The 10,364-nt window shown below is 41.5% G+C and overlaps 1 protein-coding gene across 1 annotated transcript in view; it reads right to left on the reverse strand.

Moving 5' to 3' along the window:
* The window catches only part of unc5c (unc-5 netrin receptor C), a 108,561-nt gene extending 99,847 nt beyond the window's left edge, over positions 1-8,714 (reverse strand). Inside the window, exon 1 of the mRNA XM_035668018.1 lies at positions 8,107-8,714. Within this exon, the coding sequence (XP_035523911.1) occupies positions 8,107-8,224 (118 nt within the window). The 5' untranslated portion in view covers positions 8,225-8,714. The remainder of the gene's footprint in view (positions 1-8,106) is intronic.
* Between the last annotated feature and the right edge of the window lie 1,650 nt (positions 8,715-10,364).

Raw genomic sequence — 10,364 nt, forward strand, 5'->3', positions numbered from 1 at the left:
ATAGAGGGTGGGTGGGTGGGGGGGATTAATCACACAATGCATACCAATTTTGAAGCTTTAATTTAGCACCTCATTTAACTCAGTAAAAACAACAACTTTACAGGCTGGCATTCTGACACACATTTAATTCTGCCCTCTGGTAATGGTCTGCTCTGTTTAAAAGTCTGTTTGGCAGCTCTGTAGATAACAGATGGAAGAAAAATGAGGGGAATTATGAGAAAGATTGATTTCCTGGGGATGAATGGTCTGGTATTCACACAGATTTATCTGAAACAGACTTTCTCGGACTCTGTTATTATTGAATAAACACGCGCGCGTACACACTCTCTGCCACCATATGCAGACAAACAAGAACATGTGCACACATAAACACGCACATACAGAACTAGGCTCATACAGAAAGCTAAGAAAACAGAAGCACACTGAATTATATGAGTCAGAAAGAAAATATTGTATGAGGTGATAAGGGGCAAAATAGTGCAGATTGCTAAGGACACAACTATGTTGAGTTTCTTTTCAAAATCACCTCTCATTCCCCAGATCTAACTGAATGAATCTATGGATGGAAGTAATTATTTCTTACAAAGTAAGCATAAATGTGGTATAATGAAATAAGCCACCTTTTCTCATAGCCTTTCCCTAATGTCTTGTAAAAATGTATTCCTTTAGAAGAACAAGAACGAGCATTGTCCTTTTAGGCGTCCCAAGCCCATCTCTAAGGAACCGTAATGTAAACCAGAGGCTGTAACTTCTCTTGTGGCATCTCAAAGCAGACACAGGAATGGGGAAAATAGAATGAAGGAGGGGGGCGGGCGGATAAAGTCCCTCATTTGAGACCCATAAAAAACAAGGAGGCACAAACATTTATCTGTGGCAAGGCTTTCATCTGATGCTTTAAGAGTGCAGAAATAACAGAGAGCAAGATGCTGATAAAGTAGAGACAGGAAATGGGGAGCGTGGGTCTCCTGCTCTCATGTTTCAGTCGGGACCAGCGGTCCCATACCTGCCCCCACTCCCCCCCTAACCCCCTCTGTGTTCTGCTGACATACATAAACCACAACCCTCCCCAAACAGATATTAGTGCAGCGTCTGGAAACCACCACCCCTCCTCACAATGCCGAGATGTGACACATTCAACAACAAAATGAAGCAAACGTTTCAGTCTGCAGGTACATTAAATGTCTATATGGATGTATCCACTTGAGGGTTTGACAAAATATACACCAGCTTGGCAAATGACTTATTACAGATAAATACTATTTCTATTCTTCAGGAGGGCTTTTATATATTTGCTTTAGTCCCATTCCACTCGTGAGGCTCCGGCTCCGAGCACAAGACAGGGCAAAGCCAGGATTAAGGGTTTAGCTTTGTCAATCAGAGTCAGAACAGAGGGAAAGGTAGCAGCTGTATTTCCATTCTGGAGAGCGGTCTGGATTTCCATAGAGACATGAAAATTCAGGTGATTGCCAAAGCCTCCACGCTGCATGTGTGACTCAGGTGTTATGAGTCACCATTGATATCATCTCACTCATTACCGCCTCAGTGGTACATTGGCTGTTCTCATCAGACCTGAACATATAGCCTGGCTTTAACATCAAAGGTGCCCCCGACGGCGACAGAGCAGAGGATTGTAAGAGCACCTTGGGATTATGATATTTGTGCTCCAGACTGTTTTTCGAACACTGTCTTTGAATGATCCCATCAGCTATTAAAGTGACAATGTCTTCGTTTAAAGGAATTGTTTGTTTTATGTGGAATTTTTATTACTTAACAACAAATTGTAGATGTTGTTTATTCATGCCTTTGTGTGCAGTTTGAAGGTATGCATAGGTAGGTGAAATTAGCTTAGTTTCACTCCATTATTGGATGCCTGTGGGAACAGTTACAGCTCTGGTTCAACATAGGGAAACATGTTTTACCTTGTCCAATACCCTTTTTTTTACCATTGTTTTTCACGATTACATGTGAACATTATTCTAGATTACTATATCCACCTAACAGCACCTCTAAAGCTCACTAATAATGTATATTATTGCTAGCTTTGGACAGAGCCAGACTAACTGTTTTCAGTATTTGTGCTAAGCTAACTGCTGCTGGCTGTAGCTTCATATTTAATGCACAGAAGTGAAAGTGGTATCAACTTTCAAATCAAACTCTTGGCCAGGAAGCAAAGAAGCGCATTTCCCTCACTTTTGGGGAGGAATTTAAAGGTTTATTTCCCTTTGTCGAGTGCTGCTCCATGGCACCATAGACATGCAACAACTGAGCTAAACTAGGATTATCTCACACCTGCATGCAGGGCATGTTTGGCCTAAATTTTCAGCTTACATTTGGAGCTTCTCTCATCTAGCCATGTCAGGGCTGTACTTGCTATGTAGTAGTTACCAAGATTGTTCCAAGCTCTGTGTTGGGCCAGGGAACCAAGACGGCAGGGAACACTGTTAAAGGACATTGGGGAAATAACAGCATTCCCACTGACTCTGCCTTTTACTGCTCATCAGCACTTTGAGCTTTTTATAGTGTCTGTGCGCATACATAAGAGTACCAGCATTCCTCCCTAAAATCCCCCCTAACTCGGTCTATTTTGTGCCCTAATCCTCTTTGCTAGGTAGAATAGCATGTATGGCAACAGGACAGGACATTCATTTTTCGCGTCCACAGATGATTACATCAGCTAAATTATCACACAAATATATAACAAACATGAAGAAACACAGATACATGGAGATACTGACTGTTAATAATCAGGTAAATGCAGTAGTAAATGCAAAATATCATGACTGTAAAACAAAAATACAGTGATAACTATTAAGGTGAAAGTTCCTTCCACCTACTACCTTTTAGTTACTCAGACTCCTATTTACCTGCGTTTGTAATGACATGTCCTTGACTGATTTCCTGTTAGGAACACAAAAATGCTGAAGGACATTAGTGGTTGAGCACCAGGGGGGAGACCATGATGCCAAATTAAAGGGCAGGAGTGGAGTGTGTACTTATACTCACTCATGATGTGCTCTGTCAGCCCAGCTTCTTATAATGGCATGAGAAGGGCCACTTAACTCGTAATCACTTCTCTCTCCCCCTTTGGCTCTGTCCTCCTCTCGATCCCCCCCAACCTCAACCCCTGATTTTCTGACTGTCGGCTCTGATCTCTAATCATAAATGAACTGTAGATCAAGAGCAGGGACAGTGGTCCACACGCCCTTCCCCCTTGGATGGGATCCTGTAATCACAGGGCTCTTGGCTAGTAAGAGGCCAACAAGCCTTTGAATGAGAAATGACTGTACCTCTAATGCATCAGCCATCTCAACTTTGAAGAGCCATTTTCTGGCAGACGGGATATCACAGGTGGGAAATCAGGTCACCACCACTACCATCATCATCTTTACAGTCATTATACCCTATCTCATCCAGTGGCGTAATTGAAAGTGGGACCTTTTATACAATTATTTTCATTTGCTGTCCAAAGCCTAAAAAGCTAAACTTGCCACAATAAGTCACAGTAATTTATGCCCTGTGGTGCACTTTGACTTACCCTACTCTCACAAAAACTCTACACACACACACACACACACACACTATCTAGGTGGTGCAGTATACATTGTGTCGAGACACAGGTCAGCCATTCTGGCACAGGCCTGCCTGTCAAGTGTTGCTACTTGTGCCGAGCTCTGCTAATGGACTGCTAATAGAAGTGAATGTTGCACTGTGAAGCTCCCCTGTAGTTGAGAGTGTCACAGAGGGTGATTAATGACACACTCTCCTCTCCTCCCCTGTCCGTCCCTGTCCTCGCTCTATATCTCGCTTTCACCCTTCTCTCTCTCTCTCTCTCTCTCTCTCTCTCCACTTCTACCTCCAGCTTCCTCTCCTCTCCACTCCTCTTCACCAATCTTTGTGTGTCCCATTTGCCTCTTTTGTGTCCTTGCGATCACCCCCTTCTCACTCTTGCCATTGCACCTCTTTCCCTGTTTTTTCATGTGCCTCTCTGGAAGGAGGGGTGATGATAGAGGCGACACAGGAATCGGAAATCATTATTACACTCCCCAACTCTCAAGTTTATTTTCCAAAGCTCTAGTTTCAAATGGCCTCACAGTGCCTCGAATATGAGAGCAACAAATAAAAAAACGCCAAGGAAACCTCCAACAGAAAACTAATTAGAAAAAGAAGAAGGAAAAAAAGCTTTTAGGTTTACTTGACTAAGAGGCATCTGTCCACCAGCCTGGTCAGAGAGCATAAATACACAGGATAAACACGTAAATTGTTTGGGTGAACCACTCATATCTGGTGCAAATGCATTGGCAGCAAGGCACCTAAACATCAGAAGGATTGTTGACACTGAAGTCATGTTCTCTGTATTGTTCCCAGGAATTTTGTTTGTTGGTTCACATTTTGTTACTATACCAAAATGAAACACTGTGGGTGATTATACTAATTATGTTTAAATTGAGTGGTTTTATACTAAATGTATTAAATCAGTCCAATATAATACTAGGATTTAAAATGTCTCCACCAGAATTATATCCTGACAGCGTGTGGAAAGCTCTGAAACTATTACAGATGGAGACAAATGAAAAGTTAAATGATGTAGTAAAAATCTGAACATTTAAATAGCTTGTTGGTTGCTGGTCAGACCTTTCTAATGTGGTTGGGGGTTGTACTAAAGGGGCATTTGGACTCATGACCTCAGTATTTCTAAAATCCTGGCTACAGTGACAGTAACAGTATTCACCTGCACCAGCACAACAAAATATGCCATCTACCAGACGACTATAGAAACGTTCCCAACCCCAGAATAGTGTCATGTATATTTTTTGCCTTTGTAACAAAAGTATATGACATCAAGTGGAGTGAGGAAGCAAACTCAGCAGCCACTTTTCACAGTAATTATCACTCACTACCACACTCCGTCTGTGGCTCAGCTAGCAACCAGCATGCACCTCTGACCCATCTCAGCACTATCAGACCATACTGTACACACTGTTTACCTTGCCCTCTTCCTTCACCTGCGTGCACAGGAGTGTGTTACTGAATCTTAATTTCCTTCAATTACATTAAATTGCTTCACTGTAATATTGCCAGCTCATGGGCGCTGGCAAAAGGCTATCAAACACAATGTTCTCATTGTGCATACAAGCCCTGTTTATAGAATGACGGCAATGGTAGTAATGTTAGTGGGCCCCCTAGGTGCCAGTTGTCAGGCCACAGGGAAGCTTGTTAGAATAATAATGATAAAAATAACATTCACACTTTTACCTTCATTCTTAGAGTAGCGCTCAGATCAGTCTGAAAGAGAGTGTCGTATGCGGAAAAATAGCAACGTCTTAATGTGAGTCACGGCATTTTAGAAACCATATATAATAAAGTTCCTTTCACTTTTCACTCCATGAACAATCCTTAGAGGACACATCATCAGAAAGTGGAGAGGTGGCAGAGACAGGATCATGTAGTGAGAGTATAAGAGGCAGGGGGAGACATAAGAGCAGCATTGTGGAAAAACTGAACTAATCCGAGGAAGGCCAGCACCCTGGGCCTAAGCACGTAACACAGAGATACAGTATATAAATGTCATTGTTAAGGTATATTATAAAGAAAACACATTTCTCACATTGTACATTTAACAAAGATTTTGAATTCTTTTTTAAATATCAAAGGCAATTTAGAAATCCTCCTAAAACCTATGTCCACTTCTTTTTTACTGCTTCCCCTTGAAGCAGATATAATATGTGGAATCACTCTACAGTTTCTACATTCTCCTACCCCGAAAAGGAACCATGTCTTATGGGATTTTTTTTCTCTGCATATTATCATGAGGAAGTATTCCATATATTCCCATAACAACTTGACATCCTCCATCACACTTTAAAACAACATGCACACTGATACGGACACTGCACATACTGTACAGCTCTGCCACTGTGCTGGAAATACCAGAAGTACATCTGTTCTTGCACCAAGGGTTTCCAATCAAGCTACTGTCACAGAGCTCTCAGCTACCTCTCTGGCAGCTCCCAGCTTATATCTGTCTCAACCTGTCTCCTTTGTCAAGAGTTCAGCAGGTTAATGAGCACTCTCGTTTCCCAACGCTCACTTCTGCCTGAAGATGGGATGAGAGCAAGTCCTCTTAAAGTCAAAGTCAGGAAGTAAAAATAAACTGCAAATAGCCAGATGAAATGTACCTAAGTACAACTATTGAAAATGTGTTCCTTTCCTGCAAAACAAAATATGCAGGAAGGGGATGATGTTGCGAGGGCCGCCTTGGTAAGTGAGCCACTTTAATCACCAGTAGTTTTACACTGAAGAAGTGACTCTCCAGCGATTTCGAAATGTGTAGAGCTCATTGGTGCCCAAAAATAGCGGGGGCCCATTAATTAGTCTCAAACAATGTTCTCCTGGTGTATCGACTTCTTAATGGACAGAGAAAGACCTTGTTCGTATTCCCATCTAGTCAATGACACAGGGCTCTCTGGGGTTTTGGAATGGGTATTATGTCATCTCACCCTGCCCTTCAGAAACCGGACCTGTGCTGTTTTTCATTCTTCCTCTCCCTCTTTTGCTCATTAACTATGTAGGAGCGAGATGAAGGTCTGGAACAGCTAGATAAGGTTGCTCACAGACCCTCATCCCTGTCTAGGATATGTGCTTGGACCTCCAATTTAAGCTTGTGTTGCCCTTGCATGGGCAGCAAAGCCTGAACTTTTGGGAAAAATATGGTAAACCACTGAAAAATCTGCTACTGTATAGGTCCTTCCTTGTAGAGGTCTGTCTGCAAAGCAAAAATCAGCTAATTCCCCAATCTCATCATGTTATTCAGCCATAGTTCATTCGGGGAAAGCGCAGACAGACCACCTACCTTAATTCCAGAGGCGTTCACACTTCATGGGATCTAACACACATGCACAAACACATACTGAACATTCAGCCTCACACAGATGGGTTCCTCCTAGCTCCCTTTGTCTGAGAGACAATCCCACTCAGGAGAGAGCAGATTAAGTAAATGGCTTCAGGTGTTGTGGCATTATCTCAATGCTTTCCATAACTGACAACTACTACGGTTTACAGAAAACATCTTTCAACAGAAGACTTAACTCGGAAGAAAAAAGGCTGTAGACACAGTGGAGGATAAAAACATGCTCATTTAAGTAGAGTGAAAAATTAAAACTGATTATATATGAGGTGTTCTATTTAAACTGAAAATTGCCTTCCAAACTCCACCACTCGATATTTCAAACATACAGATTATTCAGTCCTAATAAATAATCAAAGGTCAAGACTATATAATAGCTTCACTGGACTTTAATACCAATCATCATTAGAGGATTTTCAAAGAATGGACATTTTATTTTGGAATGAAAGTTTCCGTGTGTATGTAAAAAAAGAAAATTGCAAAGAATTAACCAAATTCTTGTTTAATCCTGGGAACCAAACAGTCTGCCTCTCATCTGGACGGTTTTCACAATGTGAGCGATGTCCAGATGAAACTGGGCATGAGTCAGAATTTAAATCTAATTTGGTTCATAATAATTACAGTAATGAATGGTCTTCTTGTTATATTTTACCTATGACTCAGAACTGGCTAAATCCACTTTTTTATATATATATTTTCATGTGCAATTCCATTTTCATTTTTGTAAATCTATTTGCGCACAAATATGGGCTTGATTTCATTTTTGATGGTATCTCGGAAGCTCAGCTGGAGCACAACAGCAAATCTTGGGTTTCTTTTTTTGGAGAAACAGATGTGATAGTGCGACTGTTTCTGTTTACAAGTGCCAGATGTGGTTTACACAACAAAAATAAGCAAAATGCAGTCTCTTGAATGAAAGTGAGCTGTTTTTCACCAATTTTTTGTCTTCATATTTAATTCACATTATTGGGAGCTTATGACCGTGGGCCCACTGCTTTTGATTCAGACAAGGAAATCTCTTGGGTAGCGCAACGCCAAAAAAGAGAGGATAAACTATATTTTCTCTATTAAGAGTGTGACTAAAGCAAGTTCAGGTGGTTCACCCTGTCCACAACAGCCCTGCTGTAGCCTACAGGAGTTTACAGAACTTTTACCGAGAGTAAAGCAAAGTTCACAGCTCAAGAATACATGTTTAACTTTACCTTGAGCCACTCCGCTATCCACCAGGAGAAAAAGCAAAAGCCAGGAGACGGTCAGCATCTCAGGAGAGGATCTCGGCACTCTTATTCTTTCTCTATCAGTTTGTGCACGGTGCCCCATGATGAGGAGTCAAACTCCGCTGAGGCAAGTCCGAGTCTCTGAGAGATTGCACTCAAACGCGCACTATTGTCGCTCTTCGTTGTGCGCTGCAGTCGAAATTTCACCCCTCAAAACCCCGAGCGCAAAAGAAGAAGTGGCTTTGCAGAAAATATATCCAGCGCTGTGGGTTTTTTTTTTTTTCTTGCAGTCATATAAAACTGTGACAGTTTATGGAACAAGAGGCGGGTGCATCGCCCTCCGTGCAGGAAGGATGTTGCATTAAAATCGGTCTCTGTTTGCGTATCCCCTGGAAGGTTCACTTGGTTTGTCGGCAGATGTGGATCGATGTCTTGATGGCAAATTCATGCTCCGATTAGTCCCACACCAAAATCAAAGTCCTCCGGTGAGTCCCCCCTCTCTGTCGCACCTTTCACGCGTGCAAGGCGGAGTGTGTGAAGCAGTGTGTGCGTGCGCCGCGCCTTGCGCTCCACTGAGAGGACTGAAGGAGCAGTCTCTGCGGGCTACCTTGCTCCTTCAGCCAATCCAAGTGCTCCGGCAAGTGGTGGCGCTGTATCAAAACCTGGCCCGGACAGCGGCTAGGAACGGATGCCGTCTATCAAATACATGATTAATGGAAGCCTTGGGTTCAATGTACATGCCAGTCATTGAAGTCGGTGGTGCTTAGAGCTCTAAAGTAGCCTACCAAGACTTCTGTGGCTTAAAATATTATTTTTGCATTTTATTTTATTTGGTCTCTTTATACTTAATAAGCTTAGAAAATTAAACCATTTATGATAATAATAAATAAATAATAATAATATTGTAAGGTAGCCTAAAGTAGTCTATTTTAAAGACCCCCTCCAGATATGTACAATAACAATAATGTGTGGCTGATGTGTTTTGTTTTCAAGAACAATTTCCACATTAAAGTCCTTGAAAATGCATCTACTCTTTCCACCTCATTAAAATTTCAGAATCTATGACTATGCAAATTGTGTTCATTTCCAAAATTTCCTGCTGGACAAAAGATGTTTCCTACTTCACTGTAAAGTCCATTTTCAGTGTATGTGCACTACATCCCACTTGTATAAGTTGAATACTGGAACAGGAGGGACTCTTTTTGATGTCACAAATCATGCTTGTAGGCCCTGCCCCTTAAAAATGTGATTTTGAGCACAGAGAAACTTTCCACTTTCAGCAGATAAATGTGAAAACATCCTTCTTGTGTCAAACTGCACATACATCATCCTGCACAGCGAAGCCCAGACATCCAGCTGTAGGAACAAAAGGAAAAACATATTTTTGACTGAATGGGGACTTTAAACTCAGATCCTGTACTTCAGTACAGTTCTGCTGCCACAATGTAAAATCATGTACTACTTCTGCAGTAAAATGTACCCTGTGACTGAAATATTATCATAAATGACATCTACATACTGAGACTGATGATCAAAACATAAGCAGCATTGCTGTTGTAGCGGGTTGATTTGTAGCACGTTTTAATTAGAATTAGGTTTAGCCTAGTGGTTCTCAACCTATAGGGGTTGGGCCCCCTCAAAAGCGTCCACTATGAAAAAATTGATACTTTGACCTCTTTGGGTCACACACAGTTATTCAAAATGAAAACATTTTAGAAGTTTTGAGGGGAAATGTCCCTTTAGTGGAACTGCAATGAACTCAAAACATCTGAAAATGAACAAGGCACCCCAATTCGACACTGCTTTTTTATAAGTAGTCACAGAACAAAGCAACCAGTGACTGTAGCTGCCAAATAAATCTAGTGGCATATTTCCTACTGAAAAAAAGAAAATGGAAATAATCAGGCACAAGTACCTCAAAATCATTCTTAAGTATAGAGTAACATTCCACCCCTGTGTATTGCAAACAGGTGCTTCCGTTTTCTGGTCTCTGTTTATTTTGAGAACATAAATCCTCATTAATTTAGAGCAGGCACTGCAACAGAAAGACATAATTTATCTGACTGGGCTCTGCACTCGCCCCTTGTTTCTGCCACTCTAATTGTTATTTAGAAGTAGTAATAGCATGTCACAAAACCTGATCAATAATGATCTCAGCCTAGTCAACAGACACAGGGACACAAAGAGAGAGACACAGACACACACACATGACTTTTGCTTTGCAGGGTGAAACTTATTTCAAT

The sequence above is a fragment of the Morone saxatilis genome, unplaced genomic scaffold (genome assembly GCF_004916995.1).
Source record: "Morone saxatilis isolate NCDOM2014 unplaced genomic scaffold, NCSU_SB_2.0 Contig21, whole genome shotgun sequence".
In the NCBI taxonomy this organism is placed as follows: Eukaryota; Metazoa; Chordata; class Actinopteri; family Moronidae; genus Morone; species Morone saxatilis.